At 38.4% G+C, this 27969-nt stretch overlaps 2 protein-coding genes across 3 annotated transcripts; one reads left to right on the top strand and one right to left on the bottom strand.

Annotated features, from left to right (window-relative positions):
* LOC114609982 (C-type lectin domain family 2 member E-like) lies at window positions 1-6048 on the top strand. Its single transcript, XM_028754417.1, has 4 exons — window positions 1-120; window positions 3027-3211; window positions 3760-3866; window positions 4666-6048. The coding sequence occupies exons 1-4, from the start codon at window positions 75-77 to the stop codon at window positions 4811-4813; spliced, it is 486 nt and encodes a 161-aa protein (XP_028610250.1). The 5' UTR covers window positions 1-74; the 3' UTR covers window positions 4814-6048.
* Window positions 4111-27949, bottom strand: LOC114609981 (killer cell lectin-like receptor subfamily B member 1F). 2 transcript variants are annotated; one of them, XM_028754416.1, is made up of 7 exons: window positions 26751-26921; window positions 21194-21292; window positions 20493-20561; window positions 15809-15963; window positions 15351-15466; window positions 6960-7037; window positions 4111-4206 (listed from the first exon to the last, which is right to left on the bottom strand). In XM_028754416.1, exons 1-6 carry the CDS (start codon window positions 26833-26835, stop codon window positions 6971-6973), a joined length of 591 nt encoding a protein of 196 aa, XP_028610249.1. In that variant the 5' UTR covers window positions 26836-26921; the 3' UTR covers window positions 4111-4206; window positions 6960-6970. The 2 variants fall into 2 exon arrangements, with proteins under 2 accessions (XP_028610249.1, XP_028610248.1); XM_028754415.1 differs by lacking the exons at window positions 4111-4206; window positions 6960-7037 and adding exons at window positions 11128-13343; window positions 27860-27949 and having other exon boundaries at window positions 26751-26854.
* Between the last annotated feature and the right edge of the window lie 20 nt (window positions 27950-27969).

The raw sequence follows: 27969 nt of genomic DNA, 5'->3' as shown, positions 1-27969 counted from the left end.
AACTCCAAGCAAAATTTCTCAGAATTGTCTCTTCTGAGTCTCGTGTTAGGCTTTACTGCTGCTATGGAGTGATCATGGTCCTCACTGTAGCTGTAGCTGCTCTTTCTGCTGCTTTGTCAGGTAAGTGACTCACTCTCCAAATTCTGTGGCATTCTGTCCACATTCACTTTGTCAGTTATACTACTGACCTCTGTGACCCAGACACTGTGGGAAGGGCTCTAGAGAAAATACACTGGAAGTTCTTGTTCTCTGGGAGCTGAGGTTCCAGCAGGAAGATGCAGTGAAGGAACACACAGGCAGTGGTGTGCACAGGAGACCAGGCTCAGCATCCCTGGGAAAATGACATTCAGCAAGCTCTAGACAGAGATGCAGGGGATATATGTCCACCTGGGGAAACTTTCCAAGACAGAGAGTAAGAAGAGGAAATCTGAATGTAGGAACTTCAAGGAGTGGGAACCCAAAACTGCAGCTAAAGGGAAGTGAGGACACTGAGCAATCATATGGTAGGGAAAGGTACAGAACCCATGACTCATGGTTAGAAAGTTCTAGAATATGATTTCTAAGGAATAAGTTGTAGACTGTTTTGAATAATGTGAGGAAATCTTATATAATTTTGCTGACATAGCTGGAGTAAGAGTTCCATGATCTTGTTGAATACCATGGTGTTTGGAGACATGGTTTCTCTAGCTGCTCTGAAACTCACTATTTACACCAAGCTGGTTGAACAGAATTTGGAAATCAGCCTACCTCTGCCTCCCAAGTGCTGCGATTAAAGATGGGTACCACCAATGCCTGAATCATTTTATGTAATCAACGTTAACTGAATCAGCGACTAATATACAAGTCTGAACAGGTTAAACATTTGCCAACAAGTCTTAGTGTATCCCAAACTATTATATAACCCTAAAAAGAGTCAGATAAAAGAAATGCTGTCATCCTCACTGCCCCTTGCATTTGTCCCTTTAACTAGAACCTTGTGGTAATTAGTATGATATCTGGGAACAACTATAACACAGTCCCACTAAAAATATTTAGGGGATCATTTTCCCTATTTAATATTTTGCTTCAAAGATCACTTGTTTCTAGAAATTTAGTAGAGATTTAAAAGAGCAGCGGATACATTCTGATATGTTATAGGAAGGAAAAGGAGAAGGTAGGGGAGAAATTTATCCATTATTTTTCTAAGATGTCATCTGAAACCTTGCTGCATTCAGAATTTCTTACACACACACACACACACACACCACCAACACTACCACCACTACCACCACCAACAACAACAACAACAAAAACCACAACAACATATGCTCACACGCTGGCACAATTGCACACACACACACATACACAGACACACACACATACACACAATACTTTATTATAATAGACTCACAGCTGAACACATCACACAGCTCCATTAACATAGTCACTCAAATACTTGCCAAGACCCAAACCTTCGTATCTTGCTAACTTCCTCATGGTTAGAATAGCCATTCTGAAGCCAGGAAGCTTTGCTTACACTTTAGACTTTCACTGTCAGTCACATTTTTATGCACTCCTCTGCCACAAAAAAGAAAATCTATGGCAGAGTTGAAACTAGAAGCACAATTCTGTTTTAAAACTTTTCACAACTTGTAGCCCATTACCTACATCCTGTCATTCCTGTCACTTTATATCACTCTTCCTTCTCCCCTCTGTATGGTATTGCATGACTACCCACACAGCTGCTCACACTGTCCCCTATAGGCTGGGACTGCATGTGAAGGCTTCCAATGGGCTTGTTTCTTGGAATTTGGATGACCTTCCTTAGTATTATACTTTGTAGGTCCCCCCTCTTTCCTACAAATTTCACTAACTGCTAAATGAAACATTCTGGTTTGTACCTGCAACACATTTACATTATCTGTCAGTTGGGGAGCATCTGGGTCAGGTCTGTATCCTTGCTATTGTAGATAGGGGAGCAATAAACACAGATGTGCAAGTATCTCTGTGGTAGGATGTGGAGTTCTCTTTATATAAGCCCAGGAGTATCACAGCTGGGTCACATGCCAGGTCTATGATTAAGTTTTCTGAGAACTCTCCATATGAACTGTATCAGCTTGTACTTCCACCAGTAGTAAATAAGTGTCCCTGTTCCTTAACATGCTGCTAAACAGGCTGTGTTTTGCCTGCCTCTGCCCCTGCCCCTGCCCCTGCCCCTGCCCCTGCCCCTGCCTCTGCCTCTGTTTCCTGATTACTAGGATTAAAGGCATATGCCACCACTATCCAACATGGTTGTCAAATTTCTTCATGATAGCCAATCTGAGTCTCTATAATAAGAACCAGCATATGTTTGCATATATATATATATATATATATATATATATATGTATATGTATATGTATATGTATATGTATATAAAGAGAAAGAGAGACACAGAGACACACAGAGAGAGACAGAGAGACAGAGAGAGACAGAAGTATAGGACGTTTATGATCAAAATGTTGATATCAAAAATACTTTGACCCTGCCATGTTTTGTATGCTGCCATTTCTCTACAGTAAAATCCAGAGAAGTAGGAGTTTCTTTTCTTTTGTTAGAGAAAAGGAGAATGTGAAGGAGGATTATGGGAAAGCATGCTGTAGGATTCTAGGAATCAGGGACAGTCCTAAGGACCTGATGGCCTAGAAATGAGTTTCTCACAGGGTATGGTATCTTGTTCCCAGTACTCAGGAAGAACAGCCAGGAGGATTATTACAATCTCCAGACAAGTTCAGCCCACATTGTGAGATCAAAGCCAGGCAGCAGGACATAGCTAAGTTCTGTCCCAAAACATACAATACAAAGAAGAAAAGTAAAACTATTTCCTTAGAGCTCCACTGGAAGGCTCTGGATTGGGGACCTTCATGGTAGGAGGGGCCTCCTAGTGATCAGTTAAGAAAGCTATTGTCCAAGCACACACTTCACAACTGAAGTCTGGATGGCTAGAAAAAGGAACCAGACATAGAAATGTTTCTTTATTACATTTTATATCACTGTCTGCATTTTAGTGAGAAATGAAAACCCAGTCATGGAGAGCTGTGAATCTTGCTATGCCACATGCCCAAGTGGCTGGATTGGATTTGGAAGTAAATGCTTTTATTTTTCTGAAGACATAGGAAACTGGACATTCAGCCAGTCCTCCTGCATGGCACTAGATGCCCATCTAGCTCTGTTTGACAGCCAGGAGGAGCTGGTAAGTAAGGGGATCAGTAATGGGTTTGTTGTTTTTGTCACATATATACTGCCTTGAGATGGAGATCTTGGGGCTAAAGCATGGGGAAGGATCTCATTCAGGCAGATCAGGTATATGTGGAGAACAGTAGTTTGTGCCATTTCCTGAGGTTATTGCTTCTGGCTTGAGCCCTAAGCTTTGGCAGAGATCTATTCTCATGCAGTGCTCATAATAAGACCTTTCAGACCAGATATACAATCTCCAGAGACACCTGGTGGTCATGCAAGCTTTTCTCCAAGCATTCACATGTTGCACACTGAATGTGGCATCTATTCAAAATGGCAAGGACATCATGAATCAAAGACTGTCCAAGACACACGGGATGGGTAATAATCAATGTATTTTGGGTTATGGGTGTAAAATGCTTACATTGAAAACTGAGGGTTATTATGGTTCCAAAGGTGATGACCCTCAGTTACAAGATGCTGCCATCCTGAGAGGAGGCTCTTGAATGGAGACTCATGTGAAACTGAGAGATATGTGTGTTTGCTTTACCTGTGTTATGACAGAATTTTCTGAAGAGATACAAGGGGCCTTCTGACCACTGGATTGGCCTGCACAGAGAGTCAACAGAGCACCCTTGGATGTGGACAGACAACACTGAGTATAACCACTTGTACGTCCTCAGGAATATTTCCCTTATACTGTGTTCATTTTCTCTGAAATGTGTGCATTGTATCTGTAAGAGATGCAAACACCACAACATCACAAACTTAAGATTTTTGGATGTCATCTCATTTATTGGCCATCTTTTATCATATTTACTTAGGGTAATTTCACTCAAAAATCAATACCATAATATCAGCCCCTGGGGGAGATGTTGTCTGCTCCATCACCAACTGACAATTTTCTTTGCTGGTGTCAGAACTATAGATGGGAAGTAGGGGCTCCAAAGCCCAGGAAGCCAGTACAGAACTATATGGGTAAGATGTGTTGGTCCTCTTTTTGCACTGTACCTGTTTACAGAAGCAGAGACTTTAGGGATATTGGTAATCTTTCTAATGCATCCTTGTTATAAAGCCCAGAGACAGCTCTTGTGTGTGAGCATAGCCATCCGTTTTGAACAGAGCCATTTCATTCGAATGGTAAACCATAGACACAGTCAACATCCATCAAGAAATTTACCAAGAAATTTACTAAGAAGTGGGGTTTCCCCCACTTGATGTGTAAATTACATCAAGAACTGAAAATCATCCTCAGTGTGGTCACCTGAAACAGCAGTTTGTTTGAACATGAGAGTAAGCACCAGTCTATTCCATTGTATGCACATTCCAGGGTTCAGCATAAATGAGTGACAAAGATATGGTGTTCAAATTGAGCCCTGAGGATGAAAACAATGCTAGGTGTAAAACTACTGCAAGTGTTTGAATGCAGTGTCAGCCTGTGCAGTAATTATTGTTTGTTCTTTGCTTTAGGATTCTCACCCGAGGAGGAGGAGGAGAATGTGCCTATTTGAGTGACAGGGGCATCCGCAGCAGTAGGGGGTACACACATAAGAAATGGATCTGTAACAAGCCCAACAGCTACACCTTACAGTGCCCACTAGTTGTAAAGCCAGGGTAGGGAATGTGCCAAAGCATGCGTGAGAACAGATGCTCTGTGACCTGCTATCTACAGTTGCTGCTCTACTCCTGACCTACCAAAACCATTATCGAAATCCATCAATGATCACATTGACAGCCAAGATGAAAATTTGGTTAGAGGATAATAGATATACGGCATAGAATTTGGAGAGATGATTCTAAATCAAATAAGTGTTTGGGTATAAGTTAGTATTCATATGTAAAACTAAAGTATAAACAGATCTGAATTAGTGAGCTTCATTTCATGATCAGGTATGAACTTTTTTTATTTGTCCTTGCAATGAATTCAGGGGACCTAAAAATGTGGGGTAACTGAACCCACGGAAATGATTCTGTAATCACAGGACAGATGATAATTGGCTTATGGCCTCCAAACATAATTATTGTAAATATAGTCAGCATTCTCTTAAATGATGTAATGACCAGTCTGAAGGCAAATCTAAACAGGATTGAAAGCAATGCTGCACACTGAGATTTAATAGCATTGTCAAATATTTTTATACTTTACTTCTCAGATTTTTTAAAATTGAAACAGACTAAGAATATGTTACAAACAAATGTCATTTTATTTGCCAAATTTAAGATTTTTGAGAACTTCATACATGACTACACCATTTGAATTTTATTCTTTAATAGGTTCTTTTCAGATCAGGAGACAGTTGATTACTGACCCCTTCAAAGCATTTAATGCCTAATCTTGCAATCATTTTCACATTGTTAAATTTAAAGACAAAGTATTTTAAACTTTTGCATCATGTGCTATACTGTACTGATGAGTCCCAAAAAGGACGAAATAACAGGTCACAAGCAGTTTCTCTGTTAACTCTTTCTTTTTACTTTATATATGGATTAAACCTTCTCACGCATGCTAGGCAAACACTGTAGTACTGACACTTACCACTATCCCTTTTTGTAAAATTCATTTCATAACAGGGTCATTCTGTAACCCCCAGATGACTGATACCACCATATAGCCTTGCTCTCTATTAAAGTATTAGTTCAGGGACAGGAATATGACTTCGATGGTTAAAGGCACCGACTACTGAGACTGAGTTCAACACCTGGATCCACATGTTGGAAGCCTAAAACTATCCACAGCAAGTTGTCTGTGAACTTCAAACCTGCACTGTACACATTCACACACACACACACACACACACACACACACACAAATATATATATATATTGAAATGAAATTAAAAATATTTAAAGTTCTTTTTTGTAGTAGACTGTGTTTATTTTTGAATCTGTATTTTTATTATTGTTTTGTTGTTCTTCTTCTTCTTTGGTTTTTTTGACACAGAATTTCTCTGTGCATTCTTGGCTGCCTTGAGCCCTGCTTTCCTTTGTACACCAGGTTGGTCTTGAAGTCAGAGATCTATCTGCCTGTCTCCCTAGTTCTGAATTAATAGGTATGTACTTCCACCACTGGGCTTACCCTGCTCATTCTTAGATTAATACAAGCATATCTCATTCAAAAGAAATACTTTTCTCAGTATTCTATTCCTACTGCATTTAGGTCTTTCTGCTTTGTAGACCATCTTATTCTAGCAAACTAATAATAAAAATTTTGTGTGTGATTCACTTCTGCATTCTCAGAGAACAGTACAGTGTGTCAAACACAGGAGTGTTTAAACCTTGTATGTAAGGAAGGTATGTTTTTGTGACAGTCACTGTAGGATTCCATGTTGGATTATATACATTATCAGTTACCAAGAAGATACTTTCTTACAAAAAAAAAACTAATGACTTTATATAATTTAACTGTGTATGGTTGTTGTTTGACAGACTTTCCTGGGCATATACAACACACAAATCTTCTCCCTCCAGAGAGGGAGCCCATGACAGACCAAATAACAGATACCATCAAAATCCAACATGGTAAACCGATAAGTTTTACTGGTGTTACTTATACGAATTTAGGTGGGATGTTATTCACAAGATCAGAATCGATTCAAAAAGGCATATGTATCATTTAAGCCCACCTCAGCATAGGAGCTCACAAAAGCTGGAACTCTGGGACACAATGCATAGCCTGCAGTGTGCTAGAGAGTTCCTATCTTAGTTAACTAAGATATTACATATTGCTGTGAAGAGACACAATGACAAAGGCAACTTATACTTACTGGGAGTTTGCTTAAATTTTTAGATAATGTGTCGATGACCACCATGGTGAGGAGCATGGTAGGACGCAGGCAGGTATCCTGTTGGAAGAGTGGGTGACATACTGAGACAACAACCACAAGATATACAGAGGGTAAACTGGGGATGCTGTGGCATTTTAGAAACCCAACCCCAGTGACATAACTCAATAAGACCACACCTCCTTCAACAAGGCCACACCTCTTAATTTTCCCTAACAGTCTCACCTATTGTGGACACAAGCATTCAAATTCATAAGCCTATGGGAGTCATTCACATTCAAACCATCACTGTGTCCTTTCTTGGGGGCTCAGTTGTTCTCTGATTTTCTAGGCAGTCCTGCTGCTCTCTGCTTCTTTAAGGCATTTGAGCTTGTCTAAGAATGACTCTCAGCAGTCCTTACTTCATATACACTAATGAAGAGGAAGGGACCTAGTGAATCTGCTCAATGGCAGGGACTTTTCAAAGATATATGGAGTTGTTTGATTTCCTGTCTTCCTACTTTCTCTTCAGGATGGACTATTTCTCTGAGCACACTGTAGCACTACAATATAAATTCACAAAAGAAGTTTCACTGATGTTGTAACCCTGGCCAGTATAATATTTATGTAAAAACTGGCTTCTAAGTCAAATATCAAGAAAATATAGATTACCCTATTTGTAATCCAATAACTTGGAAATTTTTGTAGCAGCTATCACAGGGTTTCTTCATGTGTAAAATAGGTCAGTGAACACCTATAATACTGGTAGGCTTATCTATGAATATGGCTCACCAGGCTCAGTACATGCTTCCTATCCTTGTCTTTCACTACTGCGTCATGGAGATGAAAATGAAAAGAACAGCAAGAGTTTTCACTAGACTGTAACCTCCAGGTGACACTGCTGCCACCCACAGGTGACAGCTGTTCAAAGAATTTTCATGATCATAGTCACTGGGATTCATAATTAGTTGAAGAAAATGACATTTGAATCTTGCTGTTTTCATGGCTAGTGATAAATAAAATACATGCTTCTGTTATGAATGACGGTAGCATTGAGCCCTGGCACCCAGGTACTTCATGGTTACAGTGTCTCCTGTGGCCAGCATTATTTAGGTTGTTTAGCTAGATTGTTAGATTGTTTATGCATTTTTTTGTACGTGAATATGAAGTTGTAGATTGTCCTTTCAAGATCTGTGAAGAACTGTGTTGGACTTTTAACAGAGATTGCATGAAATCTGTAGATTGCTTTATGTAGGTTGGTCATTTTTAATATATTAATCTGCTGGGGGCCAGCCCTTGCATGATGGGAGGAGAAGAGATTTTCTTTCTTCTTCTCCTTGGTTCTTCTTGAGGCAGCCAGAGGGGAATGGGAATGGAAGAGTGTCAGCGGGGGTGGGGGGGTGGGGAGGTAAGACTTGATCTTTTGAGATTTGGAGTAAGGGCTTGGGCCTTATGAGATTCGTGGTAAGACTTTGGTCTTATTTAGATATTTAGGGTTGCTGTTTAATAAAATCTTACTTATCTACATTACTATGCCACTGTGACTGACCTGCTCTCTGGTATCCTCTGAAGCCAGAAACTGCAATTTCTATCACTTATCACTTCAGTCCAGAAAACAGCAGAGGATTAGGCAAATAGCCTTTGTACTCTCTCAGCAGGAGCTGCTGGGCCCTAACTGCTAGTCTGAGGTCACAGGAAGAAAAGACACTTGAAGATGTGGTTTTAGCATTTATTACTAAGTTGGTAAAAGTTTCCTATGAAAGCTACCTAAGGGGAAAAGCGGAAAGGTCCTAAGTGGGGAAAAAGAAAAACTTCTATCTGGAAAAAGGGAAAACTCTATTCTATCTCTATTCTATCTTTTATTCTAACTCTCTATTCTAACTCGATTCTATATCTAAGTCTATTCTATACCTAACTCTATACTATATTTTGCTAACTCTCTTCTCTTTGTCCTCAGTAGTTACACATCTTACAGAGTACATGGTTACATGTTACAAAGTTCATCACAAGTTCACACCAAAATTCAAATCATAAGAAAATAGATTGAAATAGTTTACAACACAGAATGTTTACATGCATATCTATTAGGAGCAATTATCTAGCTAAACATCCATCACCTGTCTAGCTCCACAGGTTCACTGAAGGTTTAAAACTATAACTAAGAAATTGGTGAAGTTTTGTATAGATAAACCCAGGCAATATTTTCTCTTCTGTCCTAGTACCTATAATAAATCATGAGTTCCCTTTTAGTGACCTTTGGTTAATTGTTTTACAACCTCTTGGAATGTACTCTGAGCAGAAAGTCTGGTTGCTATCTAAGGGCAGTTAACTGATGACACTTGGGAGACTGGCAGAGTTCTCATTGCAGTTTTGACTATCAGAAAGGGACCTAATAGCAGTCCCACTATAAAGGAGCTTAATAATCATTGATAGAGTTTTATGAATTCTTATAGGATCATCAGTAAGACTTAAGAAGTTGTCTATTTGTCTATATAGCATCACTACAAGATCATCTTCATGGATCTGCAGAGACCTGTTCCAAAGGGGTGTGCTATTGCTTAGTGATTGTTACATATGTTTAATAATAGTCATAATAGGAAAAGCATATTAATAGCAGGAATCTTTCCTAAAATAAGTCCCTCACAGCCTTACTAGATAAGGACTCGCTTGTTGCAGATTATTTAATAATCCAAGGCAAGCATTTCAGGATGATCACCTGCTAATTATTAGCTTGTCCCATTATGACTCCTGACATTAATCTTACAGATCCATGAGCATGGGAGAGCTCTCCATCTTCTAATTTAAATTTCTTCAATTTCTTTCATCAAAGACTTGAAGTTTTTAATCATACAAGTCTTTCACCTGCTTGGTTAGAGTTATTCCAAGATATTTTAAATTTATCGAGGCTATAAAAGGTGCTGTTTCTCTTATTTTTTCTTAGCCAATGTGTCAGTTGTCTACAGAAAGGCTGCTGATTTTGTGAATTAACTATGTATATGTCTACTGCTGAAAGTATTTGTCATCTGTAGGAGCTTCCCAACAGAATTTTGAGACTTGCTTATATATACTATCATGTCATCTGCAAGTGAAGGTACTTTAACTCCTTCCTTTCCAATTTGTATCCTCTTGATCTTTTTCTCTTGTCTTATAGCTCTAGCTAAGCCTTCAAGTACTGTATTGAATGGGTATGGAGGGAGTGGGAAACCTTATCTAGTTTCTGATTTTAGTGGAAATACTTTCTCTCTGTTTAGGTTGATGTTGGCAGGGGTCTGGCAGTAAACTGCCTTTATTATATTGACTTTCATCATGAAGGGATGTTGGATTTTTTTTCCAAATGTCCTTTTTTCATCTAATGAGATGATCACATGGTTTTGTCTTTTGGTCTGTTTATCTAGTAGATATCATTGATTAGATTTATATATCTTGAAGCAGTCCTGTATCTCTGATATGGCACCTGCTTGATCATGGTTGATGATCTTTTTGATTGTTCTTTCAATTCAGTTTGAGAATTTTTGCATTTATACTCATAAGAGAAATTGTCCAATAATAGTCTTTCTTTGTTGGGTGTTAGGTATCTTAGGTATCAGGATAATTGTGGTCTTGTTTGTAAAAAAAAAAAAATACAACATTTCTTCTGTTTATTTTTTATGGAAAAATTTGAGGAGTTTTGGCATTAATTCTTCTCTACAAGTTTGGTGGAATTCTGTTCTAAATCAACCTGCCTTTTTGGTTGGTAGACATTTAATTATTTCTTCTTTTTCACTAGGAATTATAGGTTTGTTTAAACGTCTGTCTGATTTTGATTAAACTTTGATAAGTGATACATGTCAACAAATTTATCCATGTCTGTTAAGTTTTTTAATCAGTTATTTTTAAAGTATGTCCTTATTAGTCCTGGATATCTTCTTTGTCTGTTGTTATATACCCATTTTGTCTCTAATTTTGCTTATTTACATCTTCTCTGGTATCTTTTAGTTAATTTGAATAAAGATTTGTGAATCTTGTTGATTTCTCAAAAAAAAACCCAACTATTTTTTTCATAGATTCTTTGAATGGCTTTTGTTTGTTTGTTTCTATTTTATTGATTTCAGCACTGAGCTTGATTGTTTCTTGCTATCTACTTGCTCAGGTGTTGTGAGCTACTCACCAGAGAAGAACTCTCAGACACAGGTTCAAACCAATAAAAAGCCTTTATTAGGCACCTGGCAACTAAGCTGCCTGTTCAGGACCCCAGTATAGTCCTGTCATTCCCAGGGTGAGCTTTTGAGCACAAAACGACATACTTGGTTGATATACCTCTTCAGCAAGAACAGTTAGCCAGAAGCAAACTACAAATTACAAAGCCAAAAACCAAGCTTAGTACATATAGAGACTTTCCTAGAACTGTAGACTTTGATGGATTAGGTTTTGGTTCTTATTTTGACAGGCAGTGCTGTCAATATGCTGGGTTCCAAAGCCTGAATGGTACTTCCATCATGGCGTCAGTTGTGCTAAGGCCTAGTGACCTACTAACCTCTGGGGGACCTGTTCTATTTCCCATTGATTCTATGGGCATGGCCAACACATGGATTCACCTTACTGAAAGAGATTATACTATCTCCTTAGCACTCGTGTTTTAACAGAATTTATTCTCTGTTTTACATAGCTAAGTAGGCAGTTGAGCAAGCAGGATCCTGTACTGAGAGCTAGGAGCAATAGAATTAATTACCTAGCCATGGCTGTAAGTAGACAGGGAAAACAAAAATTGGTACCAGTTTTTAGATTCTTAATGCCTCCTCTCTTTTTCCCTGAAGATTGTTTTTGACCATGACTAAATTTTATCTAATTATTCCTAACTGACTGGCTTAGAAGCAACAAGTTTCTCCTGGTGTCATGCAGAGGCTTCCTTGTTTCATAAAGAAGAGGTCCAATTCTCTTCAACTCTGAAGAACAACCTCAGCTAAGGAGTCTAACTGGGCTTCCAGATGGGAAGCAGAATTTTCCAAATGGCTCCGGTCTATGTCTGCAAGAACACCGAACTCCTCAGCATTTTTAAACCCCATAAAGGGGGCTGAGGTTTCAACTTCAGTGGAGCCCTCCATGCCTGCTCCAACCAACAATGGAATGAGAATGGAGACAGCTCACACCACATGGGGGATCCAGGTCCTAGATTTAGGTGGACCTTTCTCCATTGTAGATGAACACCCGTGGTTTAATATGCATGACAGAGCAAAAGGTTTTGGTTTTCCTTCAATGCAAATAATTCAGAAGTTAAGCTATTAGTGAAAGAAAGCTAGGTAGTCTCTGGGTCTGAAATACATTTGACTGCCATTCCTGGGATTATCCTGAGGTGTCTGGCTACAGTGCTCAGGTCCTGCTCAGCATTCAAGTACCAAAAGAAGGCAAGAGAGCAGCATCCACAATCAAGGCCAAAAGCTGATGACTTCCGGCAAGCTAATTCTCTCTTATTATTCAGGGGCCAAGAGGAGCAGGGGAAAAGAAACTTAGTTATGAAGCAGCAAGCACAAGGAATGCAATAGTCTACAAGCAGGTAATCTGCAAATATGTAGTATAGCTTTCAGTTTAGTATTTTTATAGGATTCCTAAGTGGGTGAATGAGTGAGTCTCTGATTCTTGTGCCTGCTGTTGGGGCTTTCTTTCTTTTGCTGGATTGTCTTGTCCAACTTCAACTTGATGGGTTTTGATTTATTTTATATTTTATCGTGCTAAGTATTAGCTTGTCCCATTATGGCTCCTGACAGTCATACTCATTGTCACAGCATTGGTCCATTATTAATGAACTAATTTGCAAGTGTCAGTCAATACAAACTCTTCCCATCTCAAGCTTCTTAACTCTGAGCCTCTGCTGTCAGTCAAGAACAAGACTTCAGTCAAGGTTTTACATCCCAAATGTGAAATGGCTCGAAGTGGGGATGGGGTCAAAATCCAGAATTTATAAACAGTTTTCTGCAGCTGTCAGCAAATGACCTCAGACACAGAGATCTGCAAGGGCCAACAAGGCCTCCAGTGCCCCCTTCTGGCCTGCACTTCCTTCTGTAAAACTCCACTCCTAGAATGTCACATCTATATCTGTGTACATTTACATTACACAAAAAAACTGAACATGAGAGTCTGTAAAATCCCAGTGGTTTTGGAGTCCATGCTCTGTGCCACTAACTATGCACTGGATGGGCCAACAGCAGACAATGTTCAGTGCAGAAAGCTAATGTGGACAGTGAAGTAAACAAGATGAGATTCACAATCAGGAGTCAGGACACAGGGTTTCAGACATGTTTCAGGGTCTTTTGGCAGATCCAATGGTTGTCTGAAGAACAGGAATCTGAAAACACTTCTGTGTGTGAGATGATGGCACAGCTGTTTTCTTCGTCTTTGCCAGTGATTTGTAATCTGGAGAACAAAGCATAGCTGCTCCTAGTGTCCAAGATTGTCTTACAATTATCACATCAGCTATTATTTTTCTTTGGATTTTTAAGGAAACTCTAGATTACATGGTGTTTATGTATAGTAAACACACAGTGACAAACGTTATAAACATACATAAACATTAAAAATACAGCAAATAGAAACCCCTATAATTTTGCATTGCACTGTCACTGGAGAAGAATTCTTCCAGCAATAATCTTTATCGTGATGTACGAAAAGGAAGTTTGGGAATTGGGGATGAAACCTACTCCATCTGCTATAAACGTATTGTGTGATTATATAGAAAGCATCTTCATTTTGCTGAACTTCAGTTTCCTAAAATATATAGGGTAGAACCAGCTAATGTTCAGGGAAGATATTGAGATATACATGAATACATGTCAACATTTACACACAGTAGGTGCTCAGCCACTGTATTTAACAAACAGAATAAACACAGTAAGTCTATAGAATTGGATGCAGAGAGGACAAGAGTTTCAACTCATGTTGAACAGGATCTGATTCCTTCCTGTGTCATCCCATAAGCTGATGCATCTTTCCTTTATTGCAGCACAAGTCTCATACCCTGGATTCCTACAGACTCCTACATGTGGGAATGAGACCAGAAGACAAACACTAACACAGGCATCTTCTGGGAGATTGCAAGGAAGGGTGAGTTCAAAACTAGCCTGTCTCTTGCAGAGGATGTAACATATCAGACAGTAGACAGAACTCCCTCACTCCTGTGCCTTTGCCTCTGTTCCTTTTTTTTAATAAAGTTCCTTGGGACTGAACAGAAAATTTGATGACACTCTAGTGTCTCCCTTTCTATCTTGTTTCTACCTGCTGTAGACTCCAGGCTCACTGGCCCGTGTTCTTCTGGATCATTGTCTGGTCTTCACCTCTCATCTCTCTGTAGGACTGCCAAGATACAGGTATTCACTTCTACATCTGGCTTTTTATATGGGTTCTGTAGAATGAGCTGTGAGGCTTAGACACCTAGAGCTTTTACCTGGAGCCATTATCTCAGTACAGTGCAAATGAAAGCAGACTTTGGCTGACTCTCTTCCTCCTATAGCACGACAGCCTCAAGATTCACCTGGTTGTTGCTGTTTGATCAGAGCATCATTTTATCCAAGGGTAAAATCACACAGCAGTTGAGTGTTATCTTCCACTTTTCATGAATTTTTCACTTATTATAATAACATTTTGTATTATGACTCAAGATTAAGTAAGTGTTTTACATCATACACAATTAAGAAACACACACAAAACAACATCAATATTTATACAGACACAAACACACACTAACAAATCAGTCATTAGTTTGTATGAAATTATTTTCAAATGTCAATGTCTATTCTGGTTCTGCCTAGAGAAGCTTGTTTCATGGCACACTGACATGCAACTTTCTGCCACAGTTCTAAAGAACTACGTAAGAATTTTTGTGTAGGGGTGGGAGCGATGGCTTAGTGGTTAAGAGTGCTTACTGCTTATGCAAAGGACATAGATTCAACTTCCAGCTCCTACAGTGCAGATCACAACCATCTGTAACTCCAGTTACAGGAAATCTGATGCCCTCGTCTTACCTTTTCGGGCTCCTGCATGTACATGGTACACATACATACATGCCAGGACACACACATAAAAAAATTAAAGAAATTCTTTGTGTGTATATTTTTTTAAAAAAAAATTTAAATCTAAGTATTTCGGATAGATATTTAAAATATTTTATCTCTAACATGGATAAGTTAATTTACTATTTATCCTTTAAAATTCCATTGTAAATAAATACACACACACATACACACACGCAAACTATTTTAAAGGGCTGATCTCTACTTCCACATGAAAATTTTCAATAATAGTTGACCTGTCTTTTCAGTCTATTCTGAACCTTTCAATTATTTATAAACTAAATTAAAATTATAAAACTTAATTTTTAGTAAAAGATATGAATTGAATTTTCAAATTAGCTCATTTAAAACTTACAGGTTACCATTTAAAATAGAGCCATTTATCCACTTCCAGATCTTCTCCTCTTGTACATAATTTAGTCCAATAAAAAATAACTGTTCTCTTCCCTTTATAAAGTTCTGCACGAATCTCTATAATCAAAACAGAGTGAAAGACTTAAACTACAGCATGTTTATTCATGACTAATTTCTTTCTATTAACCTTCTAAAACATGATTATTCCTGTTTGAAGTTCTTCCTTGCTCCCCACCAATAATTCTTTCTACATTGAGAAATTTTTCTCTATATATTTGTATTTTAATTGATTCATCTGAGTTATTAACTCATAAATCCAATTAGTCTCTCAGATTATGAACTCTTTAAAACGCAAGCCTCCAGTTCCTCAGCATAGACAATTGGTTAGAGTCCAGAGATGTTGACATAGCTTAAAGAAAAGCCTTCTGTTCTACTTAACAATATTGTTTAACAATTTACCAGTTCTTCTTTATTTTCAATGTGCAACAAAGTGGCATCTTTTATAGAGCAGGCAGCTAGACCTTCTGTCCAAGGTCTCGAAATTTGAGAAATAAATAAGCATTTGTGCCGGTGTGGATGCCAATGTCTCGGGCACTCTAGTATGGCTGATCTTCCTAGAGAAGAGAAAAGACATGTTCTATTTCTGCACCGTTTCTGCTATATCACAATCAACTAACACACAGTAAGTACCTCACTAGTGCATGTGGGTGCTGTGAGTGGCTCTGGTATTGTTTGTATTTTGATATTAATTCTGCTCCCCTTTGGACTGATTGTGGATGAAGAATGAGTCATGTACTCGGGTGACTTGTGAACCATCCCCTAATGAATAAAGGAACCAATCACTGGTCTAGTAGGAGAGACTTCTGGTAGGATAGGGAAAGAGGGAAAGAGGAGAGAGAGGATCTTTTTTGGATGGGATAGCAATAGGGCAAGATGTGGCTACTTGTGTCTCCCAGCTTACATGGCAAATTTGCTAGGATTTGCCACCAGAGGATTTAGACTTAATGTGGCTTACAAGAGTAGGACTCCAGTTATTTTGCCCAGCGATTGATATTATCATTGTTTCTGAACTAAGTTTGTATGGTGTTTTCCTTCAAGGTGCGATTCAATTAGGTCCAAGAGAGAAAGGTACAGCAGCAAAGTGTGGGTTTGTCAGATGTGCAGCCAAAGGATGTGGGAGGTTTTGAAGCATAAGGCTGACATGGTAGTGACCTGCCACTGGGAACTTAGAGAGCTGAGTTGAGAGATTTTGGAGCTCTAAGTCAGAGTCTCCACAAGATAAGAACTGGCCGGTGAGATCGCCAGGGTTGAGAGTAGCTGGGTGTAGCGTGGGAAATTGGTGTTCTTTTTTAAAACTTCCCCCAACGTATGTTGCTCATTGTGGGGCAAAAATCCACTAGAAATTTAAGATTATTAACCTGAGAGTTAGAGGCTTTTTTTTTTTTAAGTGAGTAGCTGAGTAGCTCTGAGAAGGGAACCTAGAAACTGCTCACAGGCTCTGAGGTCTCCTGCTGTGGGGAATGTAGGCTGCTCTGAGGCAGAGAGCTGTAGAATGGAAGTTGCCTACTTCTTAGGGCAGTGGTGGATTGAACTGTGAATTTATAAAATTGGATTTATTTGCTTTTAGGAAAGATTCATATGCAGATTTTGTCCAAATCACGTGGGGATTTTTGTCCATGGTTTGGAACTAGGATAGGAAAAATTACTCACTGATTCCAAGTAGAGAGGACAATGATAATTACCAGCTATAACAGGTATTGATGAATAAATGTCTGTGGCTCCAGGCAGAGACATGAACAGGTAGATGGTATAAAAAGATGGCTGCTCTAGGCAGAGAGCTGAACAGAAAGATGATATAAAGATACATTCTTCTAATATGTCTTACAGAGTACTCAAATTCTGTCTAACATGGTCTGCACAGGAATTCTGGGCTTAGCTGGGCAGTGGTGGCACATGCCTTTAATTCCAGCACTTGGGAGGCAGAGGCAGGTGGATTTCTGAGTTCGAGGCCAGCCTGGTCTACAGAGTGAGTTCCAGAACAGCCAGGACTACACAGCGAAACCCTGTCTCAAAAAAAAAAAAAAAAAAAAAAAAGGAATTCTGGGTTTAAATCCTGCTTTGACTAGCTGCCAGTTTATAAGCAGGTATAGATAGAAGTGTGAATTAATTGTTTTTAAGTTGGTATAAATATATATATTGCTCTAATACACCCCACAGGATACTCAAATTCTGTCTAATGTGGGCTCCATGGGAATCTTGGGTTATTATCCTGATTGGCAGAATAGAAAAGGCCTAAGAATAGGAACATACAGTATTTTAGTTTGCTTCATTTGTTTTATATTGTTTTAATTTTCAAAATGAGTGTGATTTTGAGTTTTGTGGTTATATTATCCCTCTTGGAGAGAGGTCAATATAAGGGTTTTTTTGGTTACTGGCTCAAGGATAAGCTGATTTGGGAGATAGGTTTTGTCTCTGCATTTTTAGAAAAGGTGATTGGTGTCTATACACCTTCCATAGTAATATGGATCAGATTTGATACAGGAAGACTCCCCACCCTCAGAGAACTAGATTCCAGAGAATCAAGCAAAAAAGTTATAACAATGATACTAAAATTTTGTTTTGAGATTTGTATATTACAGAATATACAGCCTTGGTGAGTCTCATCCTCAGACATGCTGAACTGACCTGCTTGAACTCCTGATGCCTTGAACTTTCAGCCAGATCCAGTCAGGAAACGGACATCAGAGACTAATACAATTGCAAGTGTGCCCTTCTTAAGGCTAAACAAATCCCCCATTTCCCTACCCTCTCTCCCACTTCAAAAATATCTCAACGCCCATATTCAGCTTGAAGAAGTTATGAAGAGTCATCATACCAGTTCCCTGGACTTTGGGGTTGAAGGTGGTTATTCTAAGTTTGTCTTTCTAGGGAATTTAGAAATGGTCATAACTGGAACAGGGAGAAATGGCTAGAATTGATTGTATAGCCATAATCTCATTTGGTAGAAATCTTTATAATTATTACTAGGTTGAAGTCATAGTTTCTTATTTTGGTACAGAATTTATTTTGATACAGAATCAAGGGTTTTTTTGGTATAAATTTCTTCTATTGATACAAAATTTTATAAGTGCAAGGCTTAGATCCAGTCCTTCTATAAATGCCATTATAAACTGATCTAGATGTTTAAGCATGTGAGTTAAGGGTGAAATAGCAAACTCATGGCTCTGAGTTTATTGTTAGGGTGTTTTCAAGATATTTAATTAGAAATAGCTGACAGTAGTTAACAGAGAACAGTCCAGATTACTTTACATAGATAATTGGTTTTCAAAAATGTCAGAAATCCACAGAATTTGACATTTAATATTATTTATTCACTTGTTGTTGAGATAAATCTGCTCCCAACAGCTTCCCGTTTGTGGATTAAAAGAAGCAACTGAGCATCTTACCTTTAGGTGAGGCTGTACATTGTGGCTAGGTGGCTACTGGGCAGAAATTGCCAATCTTTCCTGCAGACATGTACTGTTCTTGAAAGGACAATTTACAGGTTAGGACAGCTTAGTTCTGCCAAGACAGAATAGGCTAGTCCTTAATGATTCCTGTTTTTCAAAGGCCTGTCAGAAGGTCCTGAGCTAAAAGGCTGAAGACTGATGCTCTAACTTCCTGACTTATTGGGGCTGTATGAGTAGGCAGCTGTCTCTACAACTTGTCTCAGTTCTGGAAGGTGTAGTAGGCTTCATATATCTTCAGATAATGTTGATCATACTCAGATTTCTGACGTGGTTCAGAGACCTCTTATAGTCTCGTAGCCAACCCAGGCTATGTACATTGAGAGAAGAGATTTGAGAGGATGGTTTTCAGGTGGCATGCAATCTAAAGCCAGGATGTAAGAAAGGTATAAAATTATAAGTCTTTTAAGTTAGGATGCATGACAGTGTTCCATTTTATTGACAAAAATGATGGACTGGGTCTATCTTGTACTTTAAAAATTATAAAATGTTAATAATTGTGTTCAATTTATATCTGAGGTAAAAGAGTTTTTTTATGTGGACAGAAAGGGGGATGTTTTGTGAATGGTGCTGGTATTCTTTGTATTTTGGTGTTAATTCTACTGTCCTGGGAGGGGCTGCAGATGAGGAGTGAGTCACTTACTCAGGTGACTTGTGAACAATGCCCCAATGAATAAAGGAGATAATAACTGGGATAGTAGGAGGGACTTCCAGGTTGGACAGGGGAAGAGAGGAAGAGAAGAAAGGGGGAGGATCTTTTTTGGATGAGATAGCAATAGGGCAAGATGTACTACTACTAGTGACTTCCGGCTTATATGGTGAATTTGTCAGGGATTCACCACCAGAAGATTTAGATTCAATATGGCTTACAAGACTAGAATTCTAGTTGTTTTGCCCAGCGATTGAGTTACCATTGTTTCTGATCTAAGTTTGTGTGGTATTTTCCTTCAAGCTGCAGTTTCACTGGATTCAAGAGAGAAAGGTATGGCAGCAAAGTGTGGGGTTGCCAGATGTACAGCCAAAGGCTATAGGGGTTTTAAACAGGGGGCTGGTGTGGTAGCAACCCAAAAGTGGAAACTTAGTGAGCTGAGTGGAGAGATTTTGGAGCTCTAAGTCAGAGTCTCCATGAGATAAGAACCGGCTGGTGAGATTGCCGGGGTTGAGAGTAGCTGGGTATAGCGTGGGAAATTGGTGTTCTTTTTAAATATTTCCTGCAACATATGGGAAACTAATGCTGTCATATGTCAGGGAATCATAATTAATGACAAAGGATTCATTTTATATTTTGTTTCTATTAATTGACTTCAAACAAAGTAACCTGTTCAACACATTCATTAAATTGATCAAATATTCCACTTTTTAACTTGATACCTACCTATGAGTGCTCATGTCCACCAGCACCAGCAGGACCAATGTTCATAGATGTCAAGGTCACACAGCTTCAACACAATTCCCAGCACCAACATTTACAAACTCTCCATGTGTGACTCTCCATGAGTTCTTAACATTATAGCTGTCTTCTCAGACAAAACCATGGTAATCTAGTGTCTTCATGGAGGGCTGTTGTGAACTTTGACTGAGATAATTCACATTTTCTGTTACCTCTTGTTCTCAGGAAATTTAACCCACACAATTACCTGTTAGTTCAGTCCTGTTCTCTTGAGCAGCCACACGGCATATTGGTGGGTTTTGCACTAGGAACCTCACTAGTAAATGAGAAAAACACACAGAGTGGATGAAATGGTGAAATGAATAGTAGAAAGGATATTCTATTTCTCACTTCAGGCAACAGGGTTATTTCAACAAATCTGAACTTCTGGACTGAGGATAAAATATCAGCAAACTAAATTAAGGGACAAGTTCTGAGACAGGGTATATGAACAAGTAAAGCACAGACCATGTGAAGTCACAAGGCTCTTAGGTTGCATATGGTTCTGCTTGACAAATCAACCTGTGGGCATGGTTGAATCAGTTGTTCACAGTCACCCCTGAGCTTGCTCATCTGCAATCGCAACCACCCCAAGACAAGGTTTAGCAGGCATGTCAGAAGCAGACACTAACATGGGCACTTTTGGGTTTCTTTATTATTGTCATCTTTCTGTAAGAATGTGACTTTTACATTTTATAGTTCAAGATACACATATGTTACATCCTGTAATGGCTTCATGAAAAATTAAGAAGCATTGAAGAATGTGACGTTATAGTAGAAAGCTCAGGAGCTTGTCCTGTAACATTATATGGCATTGACCTTAGCTTAGGCTTGAGGTGGCCAAGTGCTATAAAGAGGACTAATGTTTATGTGGGAAAATTATGAAGCAAAAGCTTTTGCCTCACTTACCTAAGACACTGAGTCCAATCAGGCTCAAGAGAAGAAGTATTAGCCCAGCACAGCCAAATTTCAGAGCCAAATGATGCCAGTGTGGGCACCGACATCCACCTAAAAAGTGCAAAGAGTACACTTGTTAAGTCCAATTGAGAACTTCTGAGATAAAGATTAGAGGGGTTCATAGCTACCATAAGATCTCCCATAACTACAAGGACTGGAGAGAGAGAGAGAGAGAGAGAGAGAGAGAGAGAGAGAGAGAGAGAGAGAGAGATTTCTATTTTAACTTAGTCCATGATATATCTGGTAGTTAGAACTTTCACAATTTGATGCATGACAGTATAAACATTTTTTTCCAATTAAATGGAGTACCTTGTATTCTCACCTTTTATTTAAAGGAATGAATTATTGCTTCTCTTTGGCATAAGTGGGCTGTCAGTATCTCTACTTTTATAATATGGGTCCATCACTGATTACTGAATGTTCCTGGGACACAGCACTGGGGATTAATGAGTCACATCTTAAGCTAGATGCCATGATATCTCATCATTGCTTCTCAGGGCAGTGCCCAGCTTAAAACACTGAATTACTTATCACTACAATTTTATAGTTAGTCATTTAAACTCACTGTTGAATGAAAGTAATAAAAGCTACAGACACTAAAATGGCAAATAAAGAGTACTGAGGTATAACGTGACATATACTATGTCTATAGAAGTTATGGAAGTCCAATTATATAACATTGTGGGAGTCTCTGTGATTACCACAGTTAGTGGTGTATGAGCTGCCAGAGGTAATAGGCAGTTAAGTTCAGCATGACTGCGTAGCAGGTGTTGGTTCAAACTTCAGGAGTCTGACCCCAAATAGTGTCTTTTAGGCATTTTGAAGCACAACAATTTGGTAAAAACTTCTTTGGTGATAACTAACCCAATCCTTTGCACACAATATAACTTAAGACTTGACTTCTTTGTAATTATATGTGATATCTTCCATAAAGATAAACTTTATAGCTTGAGAAGCTCACTATACTGGTTTGGGAGATGATTCAGTGTAGTCTCAGCCATATAGATATAGCAAGAGTTACCAGAGTATTAACTATGTATAATCTCAGATTACACATCTCTTCTTTAAAGGAACAACCCTTTGTGTTTAACATTCCTGTTTCATCTAGTGCTTATCTGTGAGCACAAGGCCCTCCATGTCTCCTACATAACATGGCACACACACCATATCTACCACTCTGCACTGCCTAAACACTGTGCTTGATATCTCTGCCTTCTTTGTTAATTCTATCAACAATGGATGACTTATGTTTATTAAACAGCAAAATGTACTGATTTTTGAAGTACGGTCATCAAGTATCATATCTTTGTCTACTTAACTTGATTCTAAACAATTAAAAAATATGGGTTTCATATGGGAAACAAAGGTAGTTTTGTTTCTAAAGATAATGAGAAACATTAGCTGGCTCTTCCATCTCTAATTTAATTAAAATTTTTTGCCCTCATTTAATTTCTAACAGTTCCATGTCTTACCATTTTATGAATGGTTTCTAGATTTTTTTTATTAGAACCAAGCACGGTACCATTTTAAGCAAAGATTTCTTACTGCTTTTTGTTTTGCTTTGTTCAGTTTCTGAGATTGCTTTTCCTATAGCATAGGCTAGACCCGAACTTAATCTTAACTAATTAAGGATTAAGGATGCCCTTGAACTTTTGATCTCCTTGTCTGCTCTTCCTAAGTACTAGAGTCACAGCTGTGTCCCACCATATGTAGCTATGGTTTCTAAATTTCTACAAATATGGATTATTCCTGGTTTTGTTAGTTTCCTGTTGCTTGTAAATATTTCCTGGTATAAATGATAGCATGCTTTGAGTTACATGTTAAAATATTAAACCAGATATGCTTAAAACTATTCTTAATTTTTCATAGTATTGTCCAGAATTGCCTGTGTATCCATTTCACTTTTTTTTTTTGGCATTATCTTTGGTGCCTGAATTGTATAATTGAGAATGCAAACACTACAAGACTGTAGACCAGTTTTAGGATGCTGACAAATAATCATTAAGAAAGCTAAATTATTTTAAAATGTTCTTGGAAAAAACAATAGAATTCAAGTGAATCAGAGAGAATATAAATACTCCTGAGAGATAAGAGACAGCTTCCCTCAGCCTTACGGTCCCTCCATATCTGAAGACTCAGTTCACTGCTGACTAAAACTTATCATATATAAAAAGAATGCAACTATTAAACACATATAGATTTACCCATCACATTCGCTAGAGAAATATTTATAACAGCTATTTGTATGACACTGAGATCATCTTAGACACTGTGGTTAATCTGGAGATTATCTAAAGCACAGAGATATGCACATAGGTCTTGTGTAAATACCATATTTTATAGAAGTAATAATCTTATATGTGGCAGTTCTGCAAGCAGTCTTTTGTGAACAGAGAACAATGCTGTGTGGTCTGAGGTGACATAAGACTGTCATGGAAGAAAATGGTGCATTGCTTTTAAGAAATAGGACCATGTGGACTGTGATTCCTGCTGTGGACCATGGACTGTAAGACACATTGTGTTGCTGGACAAGAAGGCAAAAATGGACACACACACAGACACACAGACACACACACACACACACACACACACACACAAAGCCTCCAAGGCTCCAAAGACACACTGAATATAAGAACAATTTATTTATATTAGCCTTGAACTTCTTCTGAACACTCAGGTGACACAGAGTGACTAAGCCCAGTTAATAAACACTTTTCTCATTTTTATGTGTGTGCATTATTTTATGTTTCTCTCTTTTCTCACTCTTTCCACCCTTGAAATACTATTTTAAATAGTATTATCCTCATAAGTCACTATTTTTATGCCTTTTACTAAAGCCTAGTATTCAGAACCATTATATTTCAAAATTATCACAATATAATGTAATATAATGTGGTATAATACAATATTGGGGGCAATATGTTTAACCTTCATAAACCATAAGTTTCTTCATCTGTAAAATGACTGGGAAATATCTACTTCATAAACTTTTAGGATCTATGAAACAATTCTTATAAATTTAAAAACATGGTGTCTGCTACAAAGTACCATTCAATACACAGTAATGCTTCCTCATTTTCCCTCCCCCTCCCAAGTGATGCTTTTTTTTTTTTTTGTAAAACTGAAAGTAAAAAAGTAAAAGCTTATTTGGGTGATTTTAGAAACCACTATTCCTTCACAGATATAAGGAACTACATAGGCATCCTGTCCTGTCTGAGCTGTTCTGGAAGAGATTAGACCGAAGGGAACAGCCATTGATCACTGAAGAGGCCATGTGAGCTTTAGTTATGTGGAAGTAACTACTTCAGGCATTTTGGGTATCCACAGAATGGTAAGTCATCCCCATTGTCCAGATATTTCAATGGTTTACCCCTGAAGTTGTTCTGAACCCATGGAATGTCTTCCAAATCCCTTTCCACCTGTCACCATTCCCCCTGACTTGATCTCCACAATACACTGAGCACTTGTGTTCCCCTACAACACCACAGACATGCTCTCCCTTTGTATTTGCAGGTCCAGCTTCTGAGAAGACTCATCTCTCAGATACTTATTCTTGATCCCCTGGACCTTTCATGGTTGGACTCCAGCATCATCTCTCAGAAGGCCTGCCTGGATGACTCTCTCTGCTGTTGTCTCTAATGTCAAAACATCTTTCAATTTAAATGTTTTCCTTGCCGTTATTCACCATCACACAATCTCTGATGCAGGTGTTTAATGATTGCACATATACACATTCATAGAAACCCTATAAGGAAAAGATGTTCACATTTGTTTAAACCTGGATCTTATCATCTTGAAAAATACTGACACACAGTGGGGTGATCATATCTGAATGAATGAATGAATGAATGAATGAATGAATGAATGAGCTTTGTATATATTCTATCCATTCTATCATCAAAGAAAACTTTTTCTCATTTGGTCAAAAAGCAGGCCACTGTTCATGTTTCTCTTTCTATGCTTGTTTGTTTGTTTACTGGGAGATCTAATGCCTATGCTGTGAATTTCCCACAGTTGGAGCCATCTAGTTCATGGGTGCAGGTTGGGTCAGTTCCTTCACTACTGGGTCACAAGCCACGATGGCTTTATTCTACTAATTTTGTCCTTCAGGTTCACATTCAAGCTGATGTCTGTAGGAAAATGATCAAAATAAGGGTAGACAAATGTTCTAGTCTCTTTTGATTTGGGATCATGGACAGTAGTGTTGAGAAAATTGCATTGTCCTTTCTCAACCTTCATTTTCTTACTTCCATTTCAACAAGCCCCTCCCCTATCTTGCTAAGTAGGAACACAAGCAGAAGGAAACACGCTTCTTTCTATCACATCAGCTCACTTGGATCATTATAACAGTATAAAAGCCTCTACTTTCTCCTGACCCTGACATGAAGATGAAGCTGATATAATGACTCTAAGATGTTTTCCTGATTTTACCATTTACAATGTAATAGTTCCTCACCGAAATCCCTTAAAATCCTCTTGAGTATTACCTCAATCTTACAAATTATTTCACTAAGATTACTAAACTCTCTAGCAGAAAAGAGGACTGATTCTCCCTAATGCTAAATGCTAGGGATACAACTACAGTAAAATTGAACCAGAGAGTCTGTTCTGTACCAGGATGTGGAATGAGCGAGCTATTACAGCACATTGGCAGTATCTCTAATAATGTTCTGCTGCTCATATTTGTAACACATTGTTTCTTCAGGGATTTTTAAACTAAGGCTGAGTAGGACAAGTCATGCTCATGTTTCTTGAAGATTATTTGAATAAAAGGCGATGTGTGAGCTTCATCTCTCTGAAGCTGTAGATATCTGCAGGCAAGCTGTCCTACATCATCAACACCAACAGAACCAACCACTGCTTAACAGCAAAGTCTAATTAATTTCTAATTAATTAGAGTGTCTGTATGTGAGTGTGAGAAAGAGAGAGAGAGACAGAGAGAGAGACAGAGAGAAAGAGAGTCAGAGACAGACAGAGAGTGTGTGTTTGATAGTACAGATGTGTGTCTATTTGTGACTGCAGGTGTGTGATATAAAAGTGTGTCTGTGTGTGACAGAGGATTGTGTGTATGTGGCTGCAAGTGTGTGCGTGTGTGAGTGCATGTGTGTATAAGAGTGTTTCATGACTTGTAGGTATGTGTCTATTTTTCTGTAATTGCAGGTATGAGATATGGGGTGTGAGTGTGTGTGTTTGTGTGTGTGTGTACGTGTGTGTGACTGCATCTGTGTGACTACAGGTGGGTTCGTACTATAGTAGGTGTAGAGATCAGAGAACAACTTTAGGAAGTGATTCTCTTTCCAGTAAAATCAGTGGGAATTGTCAGTATTCCTACTTCCATTTCAACAAGCCCTCTCCCCTACTTTTGCTCCAGTTGTCAGGTTTGTGCAGCAAGTGCTTTTACCTAATGAGTCATTTCATCTCAAAGTAATTGCTTACAACTGTAAAGTAACAGGGGGGGCTTATATCTAGAATATACGCAAATTCCAAAACAATAAATAAAGTCACTTACCTGGGGGGAGAGATGGGGATGATGCTTGCTTATACCCTGGAGACCTAAATGTCTTTACATTGCTGTAGACTCTTGATGTGTCCATTGTAGACAGGAAATGGGAACTATGAACAGTGACAAATTCTAAGTTCTGAGAAGCAAAATTAACAAAAGGAAGTCTGCTGTATTACTCTGCTGTCTGTGTTCACAGCCACCCACACTTGCATCTGAGGGTTTCTCTGTAGTTATTGCACTTGGTTTCCCTTATGCCCACACAATTTAAATAACTTTACCTTTGAAACAGAAGATGTAACACATAATCTGCTCTGGATGGTTTTATTTTCTTCTTCTTTAACTACCTGCTTTGAGTCACTCTTTCAAGGCCCAGGGCAAACAAAGCACTCAATCTTGAACTAAATTTTGAGGATCCTGTCCCAGAATCATTCTGTGGCATGTTGTGAAAATAAAACTATGAGAAAGTCCCTGGTGCCATTTTATAGGAATGGAATCTCTAACATCCTCCTGAAACATCCAAGCCACGAGAGAAACTGTGCTATGTGGAAATAATATAAATGGGGTTTTAAAACAAAACAAACAGAAAAAAAACATGACCACCAGCTACTGCACAGTAACGTAGCAATTGTTACACAGATAAAAAGAAAATCATCCTGACAATGCACTCCTGGAGAATTTAGCTGTGCCAAAGAGCTAATGATGTCCTTTGATTATCTACCTGATGGCCAGAAATGTGTGTATGTTTGTGTATATATATATATATATATATATATATATATAGTATAGTATAAGTGTATATATGTATGTGTGTATATATATGATATATATATGATATTTATATTGTATATAGTGTATATATGTGTGCATATATATAAAATGAGAATCCAAAATTACCTTGATCTTGTCATAATAAAACAGAGAGAGAGAGAGAGAGAGAGAGAGAGAGGCGCAGATAGCATGGGAGAAAGATTGAAATGTGGTGTTGCATACAAATAAAAAGATATTAAATCAAAGTCAAATGGTGAGTGATTGTAAATTATCCAGTGTTTTAGAGTACGGCAAAGTGTCTCAAGAAGAAATAAACACATATCCAGCACAGCATGGCAGAATCTTACCCTGATGTGGCCACTCCCCTTCTGGTGCGTGGAGTCTGAAGATCTTAACGTGTGTGCTGTTTTGGAGGAATTCTGTTGGGTTATCACCACCCAGCAGCCTGGCTGGACTG

The sequence above is a fragment of the Grammomys surdaster genome, unplaced genomic scaffold (assembly GCF_004785775.1).
Source record: "Grammomys surdaster isolate TR1022 unplaced genomic scaffold, NIH_TR_1.0 126013, whole genome shotgun sequence".
NCBI lineage: Eukaryota > Metazoa > Chordata > Mammalia > Rodentia > Muridae > Grammomys > Grammomys surdaster.
Note: the sequence above shows the minus strand (reverse complement) of the source record. Positions and strands in the feature narration are given on the sequence as shown.

Bases quoted from the DNA above. Each gene is read 5' to 3' on its own strand.
- LOC114609981 (XM_028754415.1), bottom strand. From the start codon at position 26,835: ATGGACACATCAAGAGTCTACAGCAATGTAAAGACATTTAGGTCTCCA. The intron at 15,964-20,492 runs GTAATTGTGTGG...TCTCTTCTCTAG, and splicing joins GAACAGGACTGAACTAACAG to GAAGATCAGCCATACTAGAG. The intron at 15,467-15,808 runs GTAAATTGTTAA...TTTTGATTATAG, and splicing joins TTGAAAATAAAGAAGAACTG to AGATTCGTGCAGAACTTTAT.
- LOC114609982 (XM_028754417.1), top strand. From the start codon at position 75: ATGGTCCTCACTGTAGCTGTAGCTGCTCTTTCTGCTGCTTTGTCAG. The intron at 3,212-3,759 runs GTAAGTAAGGGG...GTGTTATGACAG, and splicing joins TTGACAGCCAGGAGGAGCTG to AATTTTCTGAAGAGATACAA. The intron at 3,867-4,665 runs GTACGTCCTCAG...TCTTTGCTTTAG, and splicing joins AACACTGAGTATAACCACTT to GATTCTCACCCGAGGAGGAG.